Raw genomic sequence first — 23,824 nt, 5'->3', positions numbered from 1 at the left:
AGAGTGTAAATACATAGGAATTAGCATGAATTCGAAAAATAAAAGAGAATTAGGACAACTTCAGACTTTCAAAGTCATGGATTCAGTTGAGTTGGACATAAAATTTTTAAGGGGTTGTGGTATACACAATTGATATTTGGGTTACAGATGGGTTAACATAAGGGTAAAGACTAGAGTTTTTATAAAATGTAGGTGAGATATGGTGAGAGGATGGAGGTGGAAAGTAGGGAGGCCCAGAGAAGACAGGGAGGACTATATTGAACCAATATGGGAGTAGCATCAGTTAGACCAGAGAGTAGGGCAGACACTGTGGCTTCATCCTTGTTCTCTTGGTCCCCTGATTCACCCTGAAGAATTTTTTGGTTCTGTTCCAGTGCTCTGTGATGCAGGCGTGGAATTCTAGTGAGGAGCATGCACGCTTAGTGTCCAGCTGTCTGAGTTCACAATGTGCTTCCACAGATGGAGAACTGTTGCCTTTTTATGAGTAGGGTTAGTACCCACTGGCTGAGCTTAAGCTGGATCCCGTGCAGCATTGATTCCAGTTTCTCCATCCTGTTTGTTCTAGGGCTCCTCCTCTTTTTCAACCGTTGAGAAATAAATCTCTATGTATCAAATTATGGGTAAGTCAGAGACATAAATCCAGTACAGATACCCTATATCTAGCCTCTCGCATAAGCTTCTTCTCACTTATTCTTCCCACTTTACTAAATCAATTGTATCGGCACAGAGAGATACCTAAAGATGTGGACTCTTAGGAGAGATTAGAACATCATATTCTAGAGAAGCTGGTTGCACAGAGCAGGGGTCCCAGTGAGGACTGAAGCGTCTGTCCAAATCTAAATGTGTAACTGTATGGGTAAATGGCTTCAGGAAAAATCCTGGAGGGTTTCAGTGGCCGTGCAGGATCATTAAGACCAGGGAAATCTGATAGGAAATAATGAACTATGAAATGTTCATCAGTCACCTGATGTCAGATTCTCAGATCTAAGACTATGTGATAGGGCTGGTGTGAAGAGCAATGCAGAGCCTGGGAAAGCCTTTGATCACATGTGACAGATGAAGCTCTGGCCTCAGGGAGAGGTTTCCTATCTGACTGAAGATTATGCTTCTGTGGGTGTGAGACTCTGTGCCTTTCCTCAGTTGATGGCCGCTAGTCAGTGGACTAATCATTTGAGGATTATGTGTAGATCGTTTATTTTTAGTTTCTTGAGGAAGGAAGCAGAGGAGATATTTTTATCCACTTCCAAATTGAGGATCGGGGGAGTGACATACCTGAATATGTCATTGTAGGGAATTCAGGGGGTGAGTCCACCCTCAGAAACACTACAAATATCTAGTAAAACCTGTCAGAATTAACCTTATCAGAACATGTGTTTTCTTTTGGCCATGTAGATTTATCTTTCATTGGAACTTTATGTTGCCATAGAATGTGAAGACCAAATTGGTATTTTTAATCTTTGTTGTAGGAATATCACAATCATAAGCACAAGTATTAAAGATGTCATCCATTATGTAGTTTTATTGCTTATTAGCTATTCTTGTGCACCTTTGTATATATATTAATATTTATCTCCTCTGATTTAGGAGTCTATTCATAAACCAAGGTATGTCATAGGGCTAGCCACTCTCACTTTTTGTTTTCAGAGTTCTTCAGGTATCTTGATTTGTATTTTCATCTGTAAGTCTTTTGCAAGTATATGCCTCATTATAATAACTAATTGTATCTGTATTGAGACCAAATTAAATTTTTAAACTAGATTAAGGAGAATTGATTTTTTTTTAAAACTGAGTATTTTTACCCAAGAACACGATGTGATTTTCCATTGTTTGTGTCTACTTCAATATATTTCAGGAAATTTCTACCATTTTTCTTAAATACACGTAACATCTTTTTGTTAGAATTATTCCTAGAGAGTTTTTTAACTTATTCTTTTATAATTGCATCTCCAATCATGTCCTCAAATTGTAACTTGTAAATTATTATTCTGTGTATCTGTGTAAGCACTTAATTTGTGTATCTCGGTAATATATTGTTTACTTAATTGTTTTTGTAGTGTATTTTTCTTTCAATCCCTTTGTGTTTTCAGATGTATAATTATGTTTTTCCCTAACAGACTTTTACATCTTTGTTTCAAACCTTATTCCACTTTAAGTTTCCTTGGCTAGACCTTTGATACAATGGTGAATAAATATAACAGTGATTGTATATATTTTAGTTTTATTCTTGCTCTTAATGGGAATCTTCCTTATTCATCATTAAGAACAGGAGGAAGACATTGTTTTGTCAAGTTAAGAAAGATCCAACAGTTCCTAATTTTGAGTGTTTTAATTTAACTGATGCTGAGTTCTGCCAATAGTTGCTTTTGTATCTATGAACATCATCTCGTCATTTTTGTTTTATATCTGTAAATGTATTGAATTCTATTAATGGATTGTCTAATATTAAATCACTCTTGAATTCCATATAGAAACTGCACCTCACCACTGCTGTATTTTGAATCATGTCCTCAAAAAGACATGTTCAAATTTGAATTCCCATCTACTGTGAATGGGATTATCCAGGAAGTTTATATGGGACTAGTTCTTAGAGTCACTATTCTTTGCTTTTGGCAGATGTTTAAAACTACAACTTTTTCTCATGAGAGAATTTTAGGGCTTGATTATACACTAGTGGTCCTTAGATGACAGTAGCACTTAAGAGAGAGTTTTGAAAAATGCTGTAGCCTCATTTGAAATGGAAATTAAAATTTTAATCTAAAGAGTAAATTATTGCAAGAAATATAATTTTAAGATATAATAAATATTTACAGTTTAAGGTAAAAATTTTGTATTACTAAAGAAAGACTTGCTGAAGTGTTTATGCTGAGTAAAAGGAACCAGTTTTAGAATTTTATATACTATATTATTTCATTTATATGGCATTCTCAGAAATATAAATATACAGAGACAGAAATTGCATCAGACTTTTTTAGGGTGTGAGTTGGGAGAAGGTATTGATTCCAAAGAGGCAGGAAAAAAAATTTGAGGTGATGTAAAAATCTTGATTCCTAGAATGGTAGTGGTGGTTATATGACTGTGCACTGTTGTCATAACTGAGAGAACTGAACACCTAACGAGTGTGAATTTTACTTTATGTAATAGGTACCTCAATAAACCATACCTAAATAAAAGGTGTTATATAATTTGACATATATACAGTCAAAACAAATGGCATAGAAATAGAATATTTTCTGTTATCCAAAATAAAATAAATAGGCTCTTTTTAAGATTTTTTTTTACAGATAATCATTAAATTAAAGGTAATATTATTATACAATATACACTTATTTTAGATACCTTTCTGTCAGTCAAGGTTCAGTGAAGAAAAATAAACTACTCTGAGTGAATATTACCACTTAGAGGGAATGTGGTGGCCACATAGGGATTAGCCCCAGCTGGAAGCTGCTCACACCCTCAGGGCTGGAGGGATGCAGGGGAGATGGAATTCCTGGAGCCCAGCAGCCTACGCCATCAGCAGGAGGAAAACATAGCCCCTAACTGGGATGCCGTGTGAAGCACAGCAGGTGTGGGAGGGCACCTTGGTGTCTGGGTGTCATTCCAGTTTCTGTTAGTGCCTCCCTGTCCCTGCATCTGTCCAAGGACCAGGAGGCTGGGGAGGCTGGAAATACCTGACCCTGTGTCCACAGCACAGCAGGTGACAGGAGGACACTGGGTCACAGAGCTCTCAGCAGATGATGGGCAGAGCTTCTGAGAGAAGAGAAAAACACTGCTACCAAATAAACCCGCCAGGTGGGCAAATTGCACATGATGTAAAACCAAAATCTGTGAGGCATCTCTTCAGTGTGATCAACCTCTGTGACTTGGAAGTGTCACACATTCTCTGTCCTGGTCAATCCTGGGACTGCAGTTACTTCCCAAATCTATTCCGTCAGGGTCTGCTTCAGACGGTCATTCATTCCAGCGTGGGTAATATTCTCTCTCTCTCTCTCTCTCTCTCTCTCTCTCTCTCTCTTTCTCTCATTTAAAAAGAGTTCTGGAAACTCTATGACCTCATTTGAGATGGAAACTAAAATTTGAATGTAAAGAATTATTGCAAAAATATATTTGTCAAAATATCTTAAACATTTACACTTTAAAATGAAAATTTTATATCACCAAAGAAGGGTTGTATGGATTGTTTATTCTCTTATAGGGTAATCTCTCTCCAAAGATATATAATATATATATATCCCCCTCCAAAATGCATAGGATGCATATTTAACTCTCTCCCTGAATCCTTACACTCTCCCCTTCCTGACTTGAGGTAAAGGAGCCCCCACCCTTCCCTGAGTTAGATCAGAGACTGAAAGTCACAGCACCTCCGACATTCTTGTCCAGAAACTCCCTAAACCTTCCTCTGGTTTTCATCCCACACCTTTGGGAATACTCATTCTGGTGAAAATTAGAATAGTCCTCCAGGTGTGTGGTGACGGTTGCCCTAGGAATTTGGTCCATGTCTCAGAGCCTTCATTGATGCTGCTAGTGAAAAATGCTCCTGTAGGTGCATCATCCCTGAATTTGGACAAAATGAAGAACATGCCTTCCAATAAATAAAAAACCTTTCCAAATCGTGACACAGCACAGCTGTGGATTGTTAACTTTTAACTTTGTGAAGTTCAATTGTAGTTAGTGGCATTAGGGAATCTCTCTGTACAGAAGATCCCCATACTTAATTTAGTGGATTCGAGGACTTGCACAATTTGTATCCATTTGCCTCTTGGTTTCTGTGCTTCTTCCACATCCATGGCCCAATCTCCTATGGACTCACTATCTCTTTTTTTTCAGGGTCCTGATTCATTTTTATTTCATTTTTTGATACACAAAATGCTGTAAATATATAATGTAAAAACAACTTGATGAGTGTGGATATAAGTATACACTTGTGAAGCCATCACTTTTGTCACCAATCTATGCCATTATCCCATCCGTGACCTCAAAAAGTTTCCTTCCACCCTCTAATTTCTTACTATTATTTTTCTGTGAAAAAATGCTTGATATAAGATCTACCCTCTTAGTAAAATTTTAAGTATACAGTATTTTTTTCTATAGGAACCATGCTGTACAGTGTTGGTACCACACAGATATGTGGGACTTATTGATCTTGTGTCGTTGAAACTTTGTACACATTGACTGATACCTCCCTGGTTGGCCCTTCTCCCAGACCCTGGAGACCACCATTCCACTTTCTGCTTCTATGAGTTTGACTATGTTTGATTCATCATTTAAGTGGTACCATTTAGTATTTGTGTTATGCTTCTGGTTTAATTTTACTGAGTATAATGTCTTTGAGGTTTATCCATATTATTGCGAATGGCAGAATTTCCTCATTTTTTTAGACTGAATAATATTCCATTATTGTAAATAATTGTAAATATATAAATTCTGTTGTAAATATATATATTCCATTGTAAATATATATATGAAATATAAAATATATATGTGATATATATTTACATATATCTCACATTTTCTTTATCCATTCACCTGAGAATTGACATTTGAATTGCTTCCATATCTTTACTATTGTTAATAATGCTTCAATAAATATGGCAGTACAGAGATCTCTTGGAGATCCTCATTTCAATTGCTTCTGTTTTATATTCAGAGGTGAAATTGGTTGCTGGATCATGTCGTAGTTCTATTCTTAGGAGCCTCCATACGGTTTTCCATAGTGGCTGTGCCAATTTACATTTTCACTAACTGTATTAAGTGTCCTGTTTCCTCCATATCCTCACCATTATGTGTTATCTTTTTTGTTTTTTATAATAGCCCTAGTGACAGGTGTGAGGTGGTACTTCGGTGTGGTTTTGACTTGAATTTCCTTGATGATTAGTGATGTTGAGCACATTCTCATAAATCCGTTGACCATTTGTATGACATCTTTGGAGAAATATCTCATTGATTGTTTTGCCCAATTTTTGAGTTACTTGTTTTTTGCGGTTGTCATGAGTTCCTTATATACTTTGGATATTAACCTCGTATTTAATAGATGGTTTACAAATATTGTTTTCTTTTCCATAATTTGCCTTTTCATACTGTTGACTGCTTCCTTGTTGTTCCGAAACTTTTAAACTTTCTGTAGTCCCACTTGTCTATTTTTGCTTTTGTTGCTTGTGTTTTTTGGTGTCATATCAATTACATCATTTCAAATACCAATGTCACAAAGATTTTCCCCTATCTTTCCCTATAGGAGTTTAGAGTTTCAGGTCTTAAGTTTAAGTATTTAATCTACTTTTAGTTGATTTTTATATATGGTGTGAGAAAAGGGTCCAATTTTATTCTTCTGCACATGGATATTCAGTTTTCCCAACACGACTTATTAAAGAGGTTATCCTTTCCCAATTATGTATTTTTAGCAACCTGGTCAAATATCAGTTGGACATAAATGCATGGGCTTATTTCTGGGCTCTCTAGTCTGTACCATTAGTCTATATATATATTTTTTTTTTATGCCAATACCGCAGTGTTTGATTACTCTAGTTTTAAAATACATTTTATAATGAGAAAGAAGGAACTGGGCCCCCTGGTGAGAGAATCATTGAGTTGCATTGAGAGTCCTGGGCTGTGTCCCATTCATCATGACTGTAAGAAAAAAAACACTTTTTTTTGGTAAGTACAGTTCTGTTGTTTCTTAGTTAAACAGAAACTAACAGACACTGACTGGGATTTATTAGAACTTCATTATCATTTCAGTTATCCCTGTGTTGAAAGTGTGAGCCTAACCTGCTACCTGACTCCATTGTACTGTTTCCACAACCAACAAATCCTTTTTTCTCTCCTCACAGGCTACCTGTAAAGACTGCATGGGCACAGAAAGAATGTGTAGATTTCTGTTCTGAGTACTAGATGTACTGGGTTTGAGGAAGAAACACACACTTCACTCAGGGCTCCTCCACATTTCTGACCCCTTGAAATGAACCAAAGACACTTAAGTGGTTTTGTTCTTTGGGTAAGATTAGAAATTGAGGGAGGTCACTGTCATGTGCATGTCAGCTGTCCAGAGGGTTTTCTTTTTTTTTTTTTGCATTCAGCTTCTGGGATATTGGGGTTGTTTAGGCCCCCAGCACATGGTTCACACATCCTGTCTAAACAGCTTTCCCAAAATTTCCTCATCTCTACATCTAGTCTCTCATCAGTATTTTTTAAACCTGTATTCTCAAGTTGCCTCATCAAACACATTTTCTTCATCCTCAATTTCACTGCTCTAGGCCCTAGAAAGGACAGTAATCTCTGTGTCCCCAAAGCATCTGATCCTCAATACTGCTAAAAAAATTCCTGCATATGACAGGGTAGAGATTCCACCACCATGATCCTCAGAAATGTACTAATATGACCCAAGCCCCCATTTCATGCTTATCTGTCTTTGCTTATCAGACAACAACAATCTCAGTTACTCTGACAGTATGGCAAGATTAAGTGAGTGTAAATTAGTGAGTGTGTGTTTGTGTGTGTGCGTGTGCATATAGAGGTAGTAGTTGCAGGGTATGTAATACATGTGGCTCTAACCTTTGACTTTGAAATTGGGAGATTTTGAATAGTAAGCCAGATGAAATGTAGATTTGTGTGTATAAAAAATTCAAAGGATTGGGGTTGGTCTGGTGGCATAGTGGTTAAGTTTGCGTGCTCCACTCTGGCAGCCTGGGGTTCACAGGTTCAGATCCCAGGCGTGGACATACGCACCACTTATCAAGCCATTCTGGGGCGGCATCCCACAAATAAAGTAGAGGAAGATGGGCATGGATGTTATCCAGGGCCCATCTTCCTCAGGAAAAAGAGGAGGATTGGCAACAGAAATTAGCTCAGAGCTAATCTTCCTCACCAAAAAAAAAAAAAAACAAAATCAAAGGATTAATTTAAACTCATGTTTTATATGTCTTATTTATTTAAAAAAGTAATAAATTTTGTGGAAAATTCAGCAAAAATAAAGTGTGAAGGCTGCTGGTAACCATTCAATGTCCTTGAATCGAGAAAGTAGCATTGACTTAAGTGAGAGTTAAATGAATTGTAGAATCTGTTAAACCTTCTGATTCTGGTGCATTCTTTTGGGAGTGATACAAATTTTGATCTTTCTATGGATATTGTTCAACTTAGGCTTTCCATAACCGCTAGGGAGAGGGTCAATATTGGCATATTTTACTAGAAGCCTTCTTTATCACCTAGACTTCTACATTGATTGGCATTGAACTGTACAAATAGAGGAGATGGTGTCAAGATGGCAGTGTACTGGATGCTGAACTCACCTCCTTCCACGGACACAACAAATTTACAGCTACTCCTGGAACAATTACCCCTGAGAGAGAACTGAAAGCTGGATGAAAGGAACCCCCACAACAAGGGACAATGATGATTGTGGTGGAAGGGCAGAAATTTGTTTCTGGAGAGAGAAAAGCCACCTACAAGCTGTGGCACTTCACGGCCAGCCAGGAGAAATCTTAAGGTTCAAAGCCTTCCCTGGAGGGGTGGGAGATCTGAGCAGGGGAGCGTTACCACAGTAAGCAGCTTTTAGACTCAGTACAACCGAGACAGATGTCATAGTATCTGGCTTTGGTGGCTGTTAACAACAACAGGGAATACCCCCAGAAAAGCTATCAGACGTAAAGGAAAAAAAGCCTGAAATTAAACGGACCATGCACAAATTCACCCATTTCAGAAAGCAAACTAAAATCACCAGAAAGAAAGGTGCACAATCCTTTGGTGAAAAGAGACTCATTTGATAGACTCTGAGTGCATCTCAGTGAGACGTGAGGCCTCTCCAGGGACTGAAACGTTGGCAGCAGCCATTACTGTGACCTAGTACATTTGTGGTGACCCAGACCCTGGCAGATACCATTGGACTTTTTCCTCTAGTCTGTTAGGACAGGAGTCGGCCCCACCCACAAGAGCACTGATTTAATCTAGCTCAGCCTGGGCAGGCAGCCCACTGTAGAGACTGGCCCCACCCAACAGCTAGTGCTTGGCTAACTTCTGGGCCCACATAGGTGAGATGCCTGGAACTTCTGCAGCCAAGCGAGTGGGTCAGCCTCAGTAGGGCAGGACATGCATGAGGAGCAGTCCTGCATTGGCGGAGTGTGTCGGGCCTCTAGAGTGGGAAAAATGGGTCTGCTTCAATGCGTTGGGGCACATGCACAGGGCAGGACTCTGTTGACAGGGTGTGTGGCCCTGTGGGAGGGTGGGGCTTGTCAGCAGCAGCAGACTTGTGCTTGTTCAAACAGCCACATAGGGGGTTGCCCCACCTTGCAAAGCCTGAAACAATTGGGAGCTCCCATACCTTGGGCTGACAGCACTCAGCTGCAATCCTGAGATAGCTGAAAACAGCCTTGATGGCTGGACGACTACAGCAATTGTAAGCCCTGGAGCCTAGCAACCAGTCACACAGGGGGCTTACTTACTTAACAGAGGAACTGCAACACGAATTGCTATTAGACATTGCAGCCAACAGTGCTGGGGCTTCCCGTGTCTGATAATGTGACTGAAGGAGCCATAGCAGTCACACACAGCTGAACATTACAATCAGCCAGCCAATGGGACAGCCTAGCCTCCCCAGGCACCTGCAGCAAAAGCAACGCTGCTACAACAGAAGGACACACATAGCCCACACAGGAGACACTCCTGGAACATTTGGAACTGGTGCTGAGAGGGAAGTACACTGCTGGGCTTCATAAGGCTTCTGTTACATAAGACCACCTCTCCAAGATGCAGGAGACATAGCTGACCTTCATAATACATAGATATAAGCAAAGAGAAGGAGGCAAACTAGGAGACAGAGGAGTACATTCCATGTAAGGGAACAAGACAACACCCCAGAAAAAGAACTAAATGAAACAGAAATAATCTACCTGACAAAGAGTACAAACTAATAGTCATAAGGAGGCTAACTGACCTTGGGAGAAGAACGGATGAACTCAGTGAGAACTTCAGCAAAGAATAGGATAATATAGAGAAGAACCAATCAGAAATGATGAATACAATACTGGAAATGAAAAATTCACTAGAGGGACTCAATAGCAGAGTAGATGATACAGAAGAACAGATCAGTGAGCTGGATGAAAGACTAGAAGTAATCACCCAAGCTGAACAGATAAAAGAGAAAGAATTGGAAAGAGTGAGGACAGTCTAAGGGACCTCTGGGACAACATCAAGGGCACTAACATCCGTGTCATAGGTGTCCCAGAAGGAGAAGAGAGAGACAAAGGGGCAGAAAATCTATTTGAAGAAATAATAGCTGAAAACTTTCCTAACCTAAGGAAGAAAACAGACATCCATGTACAAGAAGCACAGAGAGCTTTGAGTTTATCTCAAAGAGGCCCATACCAAGATGCATCATAATTAAAATGTCCAGAATTAAAGATAAAGAGAGAATCCTAAAAGCCGCAAGAGAAAGACAAATTATATACAAAGGAAACCCCATAAGGCTGTCAGCTGTCTTCTCAGCAGAAACTTTACAGTCTATAAGGGAGTGGCATGATATAATTAAAGTGCTAAAAGGAAAAAATCTACAGCCAAGAATACTCTATCCACAAGGTTATTATTCACAATAGAGGGAGAGATAAAGAGTTTCCCAGACAAGCAAAAGCTAAAGGAGTTTATAACCAAGAAACCAGCCTTACAAGAAATGGTAAAGGGACTTATTTAAGCGGAAAAGAGAAAACCACAAATAGGAATAATAAAATTATCTAAATAAATAAATTAATTAATAAAATGGGTGGTAAAGGAAAATATATAGTAAAAGTAGCAGATCAACCACCTATGAAGCTAATATCAAAGTCAAAAGACAAAATTTATGAAATTATCTATTTCCATGATAAGAGTGTAAGAGACACACACAAACACAAAAAAAGAGGTTAAATATGATATCTGAAACATAAAATGTGGGAGAGAGGAGTAAAAGAGTAGAACTTTTAGCGAGAGGTCAGAATAAAGCTACCATAAACTTAATATAGATTTCTATATACATAGGTTATTACATATGAACCTCATGGTAATCATAAACCAGAAACCTATAGTAAGTACACACAAAGTTAAGCACGAGTAACCCAAAAATAATCCTAAAGAAAGCCATCAAACCACAAGAGAAGAGAGCAAGAGAAGAAGAAAGGAACAGAGAAGAACTACTAAAATACTCAGACAAAAAGTAACAAAATGGCAATAAGTTCATTCTTATCAATAGCTACTTTAAATGTCAATGGACTAAATACTCCAATCAAAAAGCACAGGGTGTTTGACCTTCTCCCTCTGACTTATTCCACTTTGCATTATACCCGCAATGTCCATCCATGTTGTCACAAATGCTTGGATTTCATCGTTTCTTGTGGCCGAGTAGTATTCCATTGTGTATATATACCACATCTTCTTTATCCATTCGTCCCTTGAGGGGCACTTAGGTTGCTTCCAAGGGTATAATGCAAAGTGAAATAAGTCAGAGGGAGAAGATCAAATACCGTATGATTTCCTTCATTAAGTAGTAGATAATAACAACAATAAACAAACACATAGAGACAGAGATTGGATTGGTGGTTACCAGAGGGGAAGGGGGGAGGGAGGAGGGTGAAAGGGATAATTCGGTACATGTGTGTGGTGATGGGTTGTAATTAGTATTTTGGTGGTGAACGTGGTGTAATCTATGCAGAAATAGAAGTACAATGATGTACACCTGAAATTTATACAATGTTATAAACCAATGTTACTGCAATAAACAAAAAATTAAAAAAAAAAAAAGGCACAGGGTGACCAATTGGATAAAAAAACAAGACCCATATATATGCTGCATACAAGAGACACACTTCAGACCTAAAGATGCTCACAAATTGAAAGTGAAGGAATGGGAAAAAATACTCCATGCAAATGACAATGAAAAGAAAGCTGGGGTAGGAATACCCATATCAGACAAAATAGACTTTAAAGCAAAAACTGTAACAAGAGACAAAGACGGTCACTACATAATGATCAAGGAAACAATACAACAAGAGGACATAACACTTGTAAATATCTATGCACCCAATGCTGGAGCACCTAAATATATAAAGCAATTATCAACAAACATAAAAGGAGAAATAGACAGAAACACAATAATATTTGGGGACTTTAACACTCCACTTATACCAATGGATAGGTCATCCAAATAGAAGATCAATAAGGAAACATTGGCCTTAAATGACACAATAGAACAGGTGGACTTAAAAGATACATATAGAACATTCCATCCTAAAACTGCAGAATACACATCATTTTCAAATGCACGTGAAATATTCTTCAGGTTAGATCACATAGTAGGCCACAAGTCTGATAAATTTAAGAAGATTGAGATAATACAAAGTATCTTTTTCTGACCACAACGGTATGAAAGTAGAAATCAACTGCAGAAAGAATATCAGAAATGGCACAAATGTGCGGAGATTAAACAAACTACTCCTGAACAACGATTGGGTCAATGAAGAAATCAAAAGAGAAATAAAAAATACCTGGAGACAAATGAAAATGAAAATACGACATGCCAAAGTTAATGCAATACAGGAAATCGGTTCTAAGAGGGAAGTTTATAGCAATACAGGCCTACCTCAACAAAAAGAAAAATCTCAAACAATCCAATAGTGCACTTAAAGGAAGTGGAAATAGAACACAGCCCAAAATCAGTAGAAGAAGGAAATAATAAAAATCAGAGCAGAAATAAGTGAAATAGAGACTAAAAAAATAAAATTGAAAAAAAAATCAATGAAATTAAGAGCTGGTTCTTTGAAAAGATAAAAAATAAAATCACCAACCTTTAAATAGAATCACTGAGGACAAAAGAGAGAAGGTTCGAATAAATATAATCAGAAGTGAAAGTTGAGAAATTACAACGGACACCTCAGAAATAAAAAAGATTATAAGAGAATACTATGAAAAGCCATACACCAAAAACTTGGATAATCTAAAAGTAAGGGATAAATTCTTAGAATTATACAACATTTCAAAACTGAATCAAGAAGAAATAGACAATTTGAATAGACCAATCTCCAGTAGGAGATTGAAACAGTAATCAATGCATCCCCAAAATTAAGTCCAGGATCAGATGGCTTCCATGTTGAATTCTACTAAACATGCAAAGAAGACTTAATATCTATCCTTGTCAAACTCTTCCAAAAAATTGAAGAGGAGTGGAAGTTTCCTAACTGATTCTATGAAGCCAACATTACCTGATAACAAAATCAGACAAGGACAACAGAAAAAGAGAAAATTACAGGCCAATATCACTGATGAATGTCGATGCAAAAGTCTTCAACAAAATACCAGCAAATCGAATACAACAATACATTAAAAACATCACACACCATGATCAAGTGGAATTTATTCCAGGAATACAGGGATGATTCAACACCCACAAATCAATCAACGTGATACATCACATTAACAAAATGAGGAATACCAATCACATGATCTTCTCAATAGATGCAGAGAAAGGATTTGAGAAGACACAGCATCCATTTATGATAAAAACCCTGAATAAAGTGGGTATGGAAGGAAAGAAATAAAAGAAACAAATGGGGAAAGAAGGAAACCTCAACATGATAAAGGCCATATATGAAAAATACACAGTTCATTTTCTCAATGGAGAAAAACTGAAAGCTATCCCTCTAAGGCCAGGAACCAGACAAGGATGCCAGATCTCACCACTCCTATTTAACATAGTATTGGAGGTCCTAGCCAGAGCAATGAGGCAAAAAAAAGAAGTAAAAAGGATCCAAATTGGAAAGGAAGAAGCGAAAGTCACTGTTTTCAGATGACATGATTTTATATATAGAAAACCCTAAAGAATCCACAAAAATTTTGGGAAGTAATAAATGAATATGATAAACTTACAGGACACAAAACCGACATACAAAAATCAGTTGTGTTTCTGTACACTAACAATGAACTAGCAGAAAGAGAAATTATGACCATGATCCCATTTACCGTTGCAAGAAAAAGAATAGAATACCTATGAATAAACTTAACCAAAGAAGTGAAAGACCTGTACACTGAAAACTATGAGACACATTTGAAAGAAATTGAAGAAGACACAAAGAAATGGAAAGGTATTCCTTGCTCTTGGATTGCAAGAATTAACATAGTTAAAATGTCCGTGCTGCCTAAAGTATTCTATAGATTCAATGCAATCCCTATCAAAGTTCCAATGACATTTGTCACAGAAATAGAACAAATGATCCAAAAATGTATATGGAAAAAAGAAAGACCCCAAATAGCCAAAGGAATCCTGAGAAAAAAGAAGAAAGCTATAGATATAACACTCCCTGATTTCAAAATATACTACAAAGTTATAGTAATCAAAACTGCATGGTACAGGCACAAAAACAGACACACAGATCTATAGAACAGAATCAAGAGCCCAGAAACAAACCCACACATCGATGCACAGCTAATCTTCAACAAAGGTTCCAAGAACATGCAATGGAGGAAGGAAAGTCTCTTCAACACATGGTGTTGGGAAAACTGGACAGCCACATGCAAAAGAATGAAAGTACACCATTATTACACCACACACAAAGACTATCTCAAAATGGATTAGTGACTTGAATGTAATACCTGAAACCATGAAACTTCTAGAAGAAAACGTAGGCACTGTGCCCTTTCACATGGGTTTTAGCAGCATACTTTCAAGTACCATGTCTGACCAGGCAAGGAAAACAATAGAAAAAATAAACAAATGGGACTACGTCAAACTAAAAAGCTTCTGCACAACAAAGGAAACCATCTAGTAAATGAAAAGACAACCTAACAATTGGTAGAAGAGATTTGCAGACCATATAACTTTTAGGGGATTAATACCCAAAATATATAAAGAACTCATACAACTCAACAACAACAAAACTAATCTGCCCAATTAAAAAATGAGCAAAGATCTGAAAAGACATTTCTCCAAATAAGTTATACAGATGGCCAACAGGCAAATGAAAAGTTGTTCAAGAAAACCAATTATCAGGTAAATGCAAATCAAGACTATCCTTGATATCACCTCATGCCCGTGAAAATGGCTATAATTCACAACACAGGAAATAACAAGTGTTGGAGAGGATGTGGAGAGAAGAGAACTCTCATACACTGCTGGTGGGAGTGCAAACTGGTGAAACCACTATGGAAAACAGTATGGAGAGTCCTCAAAACATTACGAATAGAACTACCATATGATTCAGCTATTCTACTGCTGGCTGTTTATCCAAAGAACATGAAAACATCAATGGGTAAAGATATATGCATCCCTATGTTCATCGCTGCATTTTTCACAATAGCAAAGACTTAAAAGCAACCTGGGTGCCCATCAAGGGACAAATGGATAAAGAAGAGTTGATAAATATACACAATGGAATACTACTCAGTCATAAAAAAGGACAAAATCTGGCCAATTGGGACAACAGGGCTGGACCTCGTGGGTGCTATACTAAGTGAAATAAGTCAGAGGGATAAAGTCAAATACTGTATGATCTCACTCATAAATAGAAGATGAAAACAACAACAAACAAACACATAGAGACAGAGATCAGATTGGTGGTTACCAGAGGAGAAAGGATGAGGGATGAGAGTGAAAGGGGCAATTAGGAACATGTGTGGTGATGGATTTTAATTAGTCTTTGGGTGGTGAACATGATATAATCTACGTGGATATCGAAATAAAATGTTGTACACCCAAAATTTATATGATGTTATGAAGCAATGTTACCACAAAAATTAAAAATAAATTAATAAATAAATAAATAATGAGAAAAATGCTACTGGCAAAAAAAAAAAGAGGAAAATGAATGAAGAATTATACAAATAATTCCAATAATTTGTAGTATAAGGATTTGGCATCATGTACTTACTTTTGCTTGCATGGCTTGGAAAATCTTTCTCTGCTGTGCTTCTGTTTGTCTGCTCATCACTGTAATGATGCTAACACTAAGTAGTCTTAAGTTTAGGAAAGAACACACTTTGGGTAGAAAAACTTCTCAGGGGAGAAGAGTATTCAGCAGGACTCATGACCTTCATCGACAGTCCCTCATGTGTCAACTCAGTGTTTCCTGGGGCCTCCATGCACACCTGTCTGCCTCCATGGATCAAGTAAAAGAAAGATCCTCTCCAGACACTGCAGTGGTCTCTTTGGAAATGGTATAATTGTATTGTAATGGTTGTAATTGTTGTTGGTAATTAACAACTAGGAAAAAGTTTTTCACAAATATCCTTGGTTCCCCAAGGCTGTCCCCTCATTGCAGTTACAGGTGAAAAGATAATTGCAGTTCCGAGGGGAGGTGGGGTCACAGAATCACAAAGCCATATCTAGTGGTCTGGCTGTCTCCCTCCAGTCCAGGTCCTGGCTGTCATGACCATCACACCAGACCCACTGTCCTGGCAGCAGAAAGGAGTCCAGTGACGATTTTCTATCTCAGTCTGAGAGAAAGAGTCTGCAAGGAAGGAGCATTATCAGGAGTCTGGGTAAGTGATCATGTCAGAAAAAGAGATTCTTTAGGGTTTGAGTCTGGTCTACTGCCAAAGCCACACAGGAGGGAGGAATGATACTGAGCTAGTAGGAGGATCCTACACCCATCCCTCATTCCTCCTAATATAATTTAGTGTAATCAACAATGATCCTGAATGTTGTTGAATCCAAGTGATAATGAAACCTGACTTGTAATGTACTTAAGAATTGTAGTTCTGAAATCAGTCTGCTCTTCAGCCTAATTTACTGGAATCACAGACTACATTTTCAGGATTCCTGCAGGTGTGCTAATGACACCTGCTTATAGGAAAGAGTCTGAGTAATCTACAGGAATCATTTAATCCTATGCAGTAATGATGTATCCAAATGGCAATTGCTGGAATAGAAATGTTTTCTCTAACTCTGGGTATATGAAATGCTTAATGGAGACAGTAATTTTTTCCTACTGAAAACATCTGTGTTCTGTTAATTTTGATGAGACTCTTTTCCCTCTTGAGGAAAGGGAATCAGTCCTTAAGGAAAATATAAATCTATAATAATGAGTTTCAGATAGAAGCTGTCAGGCTCAAATGTATCTAGTGATATTTTCTGTGTTTTAAAAATATTCTATTACTTTAAGAAGTATTATTCCAATTTAATAAAGTGTAAATGGTGTTACACACTAGAGATTATTTTTTGCATAACTGTCTACAAATATAAGACAAATCTCACTTCCTTGGCAATAGTTTTAATTTGCTTATGTATTAATAAATCGATAGTGTGATCTGAAATTAGTAAAATTCTTTATACACAACACTATTTTATAACATACTAGTGATTCAGATACAATAATACATAAAACATTATGATATTAATAATTTCTGTGATAGGTAGCATTATATTTTGTTCCTGGCACAAAAGCAAATGAGTCTTTGTGTTGCCATTCTAATATTGAGACAATCTTGTATTTATTAAACCCAGCTTTGTCATGTGACAGGCATCTGTAATATTGCAATGAGAGAATCTACATTTGGTTGCCCTTGAAATCTTTATGTATAATTTATATTGACCTATGAAATAAATTTTTGCACATAAATTGGAACTGGTTACACCTGAAATTAAATAATAAATTAACCACCAATTTAAAATATACTGACAAGTTACGAAAACAGCTAAATATCTATCCAGACTATTGGAAGAACACAGGTGTGTTGATTTGTCAGTAAATCATAGTGAATAAATGTGCTTGGTGAATTACCAGCCCAGCCAGGTTTAAGGCCCATCCTGCCTGTAACTAGGGTGTGAATTTAGTTAAAACACTTAATCTCCATGTACTTAGTTCTCCTGTTCTTTAGAATGAGAATAATAGTAGCTCCTGACTCATAGGTTTGGGAAAAATTAAAAAGTGACCCAGTACATGTATGGCCTTCATAGCGATGATTAACTCATTATACATGCTCTGTAAAAAGTTATACATGCAATCCTTGGAAATCTCTTAGTAAAAGAAAAACATTAGGTTAATATTTCTCGCTGGGAAATAATGGTGAACAGAGAATATTGGATTTCAGTTGATATGATACGTGTAGCCTATGCCTCATATTCCCATGCAGGAAACTCTAGATCAGAAGACAAATATCATTCACAGAGACCTGACAGGATGGCCACCAGAGATTTCACAGTAGGAATGGTCTTCTTATCAGAGAATATAGTTGGAATCCTGGGGAACATCTCTCTTCTTTACCATTATCTCTTCCTTCACTTCACTGGATGCAGGCTAAGGTCCACAGATTTGATTGTGGAACATCTGCCGGTAGCCAACACCTTGGCCATGCTCTCTACAGGAATCCCAAGTGCAGTGGCAGCATTTGGGTGGAAACATTTTCTCAGTGATATTGGATGCAAACTTGCTTACTATATCCACAGAGTGGCCAGCGGTGTGTCCATTGGCACCACCTGCCTTTTGAGTGTCTTCCAGGCCATCACCATCAGCCCCAGGAACTCCAGGTGGGCAGAGCTCAAAGTGAAAGCTCCAAAGTACATTGGGTTCTCTATTTTCCTCTGCTGGATCCTACAGCTGCTGATAAATATCATTTTTACTCTGTATGTGACTGGTAATCGGAGCAACAAACATGTCACAAAGAAAAAAGATTTGGGTTTATGTTCTACTGTAATTCATGACAGAATCAGAGTCTTAGTGAATGTAGGATTGTTATTATTCCCTGATGTTTCATGTTTGGGACTCATGGTCTGGACCAGTGGCTTTATGGTTTTCATCCTGTACAGGCACAAGCAGCAGGTCCAGCACCTTCATAGGACTGACATCTCCCCTAGAGCCTCTGCTGAATCCAGAGCCACCCAAAGCATCCTTGTCTTGGCGAGCACTTTTGTGTCTTTGTACACTCTCTCTTCCATCTTTCACATTTACTTGGTTCTTTCTAATAATCCCAGCTGGTGGCTGGTAAACTCCAGTGTACTGATTACTACATGTTTCCCAACTGTGAGCCCCTACATTCTCATGTGTCATGACCACAGAGTATCCACATTTTTCTTTGCCTGGATAAGGATTAGATAATTAGTTTATCTTGATACTTATCTAAATTGAATTTGCATATTCTTCAGCGGTTTATATATTCTTCCCTCTCTGAATCCCAAGTACAATTACTACAAAAAAGTAATTGTTTACAAGAGGGTGGTAAACAAGACAAGGTACGTGTGCGCTCCAAAATAAGCAACAAATCATAATACAATTGTAAATGAATTATTATGTAATTATCACATAATAAATATAAATGATACTTTATTAATGCTTGTAGGGGAGCTTCAGAATCTACGCAGTATTAAGCAGGAGTTTCTGTAGCAATGAAGGGATTACAGAAAAGTCTTTGTGTAACTATCAATCTGAAATCCTATATTTACCCAGAAATAAACTAGGCATGGAATTTTAAGAAAACCTCCGTGAAATACAACAGCATGTGAGATGGTCATTCAAGAAAAAAGGAATATTCCACAGACTAATGAACAGTGTGGAGTTAAGCTGAAGGGTAAATTCAGATTCAGAAAGTAGAGCTTTTGGAGTCCTCCACATGACTTTCTTACATTTCGTCTTTAGAGTGATGGTAGTCATTTGAAATATGATGTTTTGAAGTGGCATTAGCATACTGAAAATATTTTCATTTGGAAATGGCCAGTTAGAGGACAAATAAGTGAAAGAGAGCACAAAAGTACGCTTTTGCTAATTTTTAGAAGACATCAGGTGAGTGTTGATGATTAAAAAAATACATACTATCTGGGGAAAAATTTCATGGAATTTGAAATCTGTAAAAAGCAGTTTTATCTCTATTATGTATGGATGCGAGTTGGGCATTTTGGTGGGAAAGAGAGTTCAGAATGCAAATTTCACGTCTCTAATGTGGGGAAATAAGTTTATGGTGGGGTTTTCCATTAAACTTGGAAGAGTAGAGGCATATCGATTTCAAGGGGAAAAGTCACAAATCCATTTTTTTATGGGAAATTAGTTTACCAAATGAACAGAATAGATACTCCTAAATTTTAGGAAATATTTTCATGTAGTTCTCCCTGCATTTACTTTATGAAGGTGATGCAAAAAATATTGAGGATTCAATTCTACAAGAAGTAGAAAAACAATACTAATGATACTAATGACAAACTGAAGCTTAAAGTCTACTTTATCTAAGATGTACATCATACGCTAATTGTTTCACTGTTTAAAATTACATAGAATATATTTGCCATTTTCTACTTTAATTTTTGTAATTTACCTATATCTCATGAAGAAAAAATCTATTTGCACATAATAAAAATTCATTTTGACTTTACCAGTAGCAATTAGTTTATTTATGTTGAATATCATAACAGACCTATTTTGGTTTAGATTTACCATCATATTGTGTGCTTTTTGTTAAACCTAGTATATTTTCTATCTTAACTCTTTTATATTAATTTCGAAAAACTATTCTCCCTTTTACCCTCTCTCTTTGAGGATTATATAAGTAGTTCTCTTAGTTTAATATCCTCAAAATTTCAGTTTACTTTTAAAAGGTAATCACAATGTTAAGTTATCTAATACCTTCCATGCCTACCTTGACAATACATGGATATTGCAGCACTAATCTGTTTACCCTCCTTGGCTTATTTTTTTAAATTATTATTGATATGTGTTGAAAAACAACTAAGGACACGTGCAAAAGTCATAACTACACAGCATATTTCAGAAATTACAGAATCTGAATACACGTCTGTACGTAGCTCCTAGATGAGGAAACAGAAAATTATTAAGACTCATAGGCCTCCTGGTCCGGCCCCCGCCAGTCACTATCCCTAGGGTAACCACTGTTCTGACACCTAACAGCACAGATCATTTTTTTGTTTTTTATTTTATGTAAATGCAGTAACAGTATGAATGTGTTTTTATTCCTTATGTTGTTTGTGATACGTCTCTATTGTTGCATGTTGTTGTGAATCCTGCATTGCCCCATTTTTATGTAGCATTCTATTGTGCGATTATTTATCTATTAATTTAATTGTTCCATTGTGTATGTGCATATGAGTGGTTTTCAGTTTGTGTCTGTTAGGAATGGTGCTGGGATATGAGTTCTGGAAATTGTGTTTTGGTGATACATTTGTGAATTTGGTTTGGTTTACAAGTAGTAGTGGAATTGTTGGGTTGTAGGTTTATATCTGTTCATCTTTATTAGATACTTCCAAATATTTTTGAAAATGTTTGTATGAATTATCACATTCACCAGTGGTGACTGAGATTTATGGTTTAATCACATTCTTCCTAACAGTTGATAATTCCTGTCATTTTTATTTTAGCTTTCTGGTTGGTGTGTGATAATTCCACATATTGGTTTTGTTGCATTTCACTGATTACTACAGAAGTTAAGCATACTTTGACATGTTTAATTATCATTGGATCACTTCTTTCTTGAACTGTCTTTTGGTACATTTTTCCCATTGTGTTTGTCTTCTTATTCATTTGTAGGAGTACTTTATACATGTTTGATATCAGTCTTTCTTTCTCTCTCTGTCTTTCCATCTGTGTCTTCTGATGATGATTATTTTAAAATTTTAATATCATCTAATTGTTCATTTTCCTCTTTATCATTAATCTTTTGTTCTGAAGCAGAACTATTTTTATATTCTAAACCACAGAGATATCTATTTTGTTTTCTTCAATGAATTTATATTATTTAGCTTTAAATTTTAGGTTTGTAATCCATACTAAATCAATATGTTTTATCATAGTGAGAAAATAATATTTTCATTATGTCTAAAGATATTAAATTTATTCTGAAAATCTCGTATTCAGCTTTCTTTTCATTTGCTCTTACCTCTCACTGATTCGCTGAGATTATCATCACCTCATCCATGCATCTGACTTTTCCTTCAACTTTCATGGTCATTCACTCCAAATCTTCCTGCCTCCTGAATCTTTAGCAATCCCAAAGTACCACAGAAGCAGTGTCATTTTTGTTGTCATTAGTTCAGCTGCAAGTAGCCAATAAGCTGCTTGGAACTAAATAGAAATATACTTCATTTTTATTTTATGTGTGGTCACTCTCTTGGTTGCTGTGTCCTGGTTCCTCCCTGTGCTTATCCACTGTTCAGCAACATTGAACAAAAAGCCAAATATCTTCTTGGGAATTTTGGGGAAGGGAAGAACTGGAACATTTATAGCATGTTGTATACAGATACACACGTCATGCTCCTGTTCTATGTGATGCCGTGGATGGAGTGGACACGAGGTACAGCGGAGTCTGGAAGAACAAAGGACTGTAGGGCAAAGCATGGTTGCATTCATGGGCAGAAAGAGAGAAGCTCCTGAATCTGCTCACTCTCTAGATGATGGTAGATAAAAAAGAAGGCAGCTTAGATCTTAAGTTGAAGAGCTGAAAGAGAATGAAATCTCTCTATTACCCTAGGCAGCCCCTCATGGTAGCCTCCCATAGCCCCTTGAATTCTCCTGCATACTTGCCCAAGGGATGATTTAATATTGCTAGTGCACTTAACCCCCTCAAATGTTAAAATCCATGGTGTTCATGTAGGAAAAAACAAAAGAACCTATATTCAAGTGATAGGGTTTGGTAAGTGATCACATTGGGGAAGAAAGTTACCGTAACAATATAGATAAAACACTTTGGATGAATTCAACATCCTAGTATGTTTGCTACTTAAGAATCTATAGTAGAAATTGATGTATTACATGACGTACTTCTTCAACTTATAGGTTTTAGAGAGGGTTACCCCCATTAGGGAGAAGGGGAGGTGATGAGTGTTAGTGAGACCAACTCCCTTGACATCTGCCAGGAGTGGGTGTGAAAGGACTTAGCTTGAATGCCTCCATCTTTTGATGTCAAAATCTTTCACCATATGGATGGTCTATTTGTTGGCAATTCAGGAGGCTCAGTCTCAGTATCCCTGCTTAAAAAATGTTATCACATGTCTCCAGTAAATGTATTGATAAAACATGACAAAATTGAGAGTCCTGCTTACCAATTAAGGTTTATTGGGAGTATGTAAGCAAATTTACCTGCTCAAACCTTCCAGCAGTAAAGGAAAAATCAATATTCTTTTTGGTCTCTGCTATGGTGTGAACATTTGTGTCCCTCCACTTTTTATATATTGAAACCTAACACCCAGGGTGATGGTATTAGGAGGTGGGGATTTGGGAAGGTGATTAAGTCATGAGGGTGGAGACCCCATAAACAGGATTAGTGCTTCATAAAAGTAGCCAAGAAAGCTCCTTTGTTCCTTCTGTCATTTGAGTGTACAACCAAGATACATGGCTTATAGATAAGGTTCAGAGACAGAATCATACAGCGGGCTCTCACCAGACATTGAATTTGTGGTGCCTCTACCTTGGACTTCCCATCCTCTGCCACTGTGAGAAAAAAATATATATCTGTTGTTTGTAAACTACCCAGTCTCTGGTATTTTGTTTTAGCAGCTCAACAGACTAAGGGAAAAATGGTACTGAGAAGTGAGATGCAACTGTATAAATACAAAAAAATATGGAATTGGTATTGGAACTGCATAATGGATAGAGGCTGGAAGAGTTGGGAAGTGCATGCTGGGTGAAGCCTGCATCGCCATGGAAGGACTATTAAGGGTAATTATGGTGACAGCTCAGAAGGAAAGAGGAGAGCTGTAGAGAGAATCTCAAGTTCTTAGAGAAGACCTGAGTGGTCACAAATAGAATGTGGTAGAAATGTGGGCCCTAATGATTATTTTCATGAGGTCTCAGCCAGATATGAGGAACGTGTTATTGGAAACTGGAGAAAAGTTGATTAGTTGATTGCTGTTGTACTGTGGCAAAGAGCTTGGCTGGAGTGTGTG

The 23,824-nt window shown here is 37.2% G+C and overlaps 2 protein-coding genes across 2 annotated transcripts in view; one reads left to right on the top strand and one right to left on the bottom strand.

Annotated features, from left to right (window-relative positions):
• LOC131397312 (zinc finger protein 208-like) overlaps positions 1-23,824 on the bottom strand; it is a 649,542-nt gene that overhangs the window by 258,557 nt on the left and 367,161 nt on the right.
• On the top strand, positions 18,039-19,037 carry LOC131397323 (vomeronasal type-1 receptor 4-like). The gene has a single exon (XM_058530124.1). It carries the CDS (start codon positions 18,039-18,041, stop codon positions 19,035-19,037), a length of 999 nt encoding a protein of 332 aa, XP_058386107.1.

Source organism: Diceros bicornis, chromosome 34, assembly GCF_020826845.1.
Source record: "Diceros bicornis minor isolate mBicDic1 chromosome 34, mDicBic1.mat.cur, whole genome shotgun sequence".
Lineage (NCBI taxonomy): Eukaryota > Metazoa > Chordata > Mammalia > Perissodactyla > Rhinocerotidae > Diceros > Diceros bicornis.
The sequence above is the reverse complement of the archived record's forward strand: the minus strand, read 5'-3'. Positions and strand labels throughout refer to the sequence as shown.

Bases quoted from the DNA above. Each gene is read 5' to 3' on its own strand.
- LOC131397323 (XM_058530124.1), top strand. From the start codon at position 18,039: ATGATACGTGTAGCCTATGCCTCATATTCCCATGCAGGAAACTCTAGA.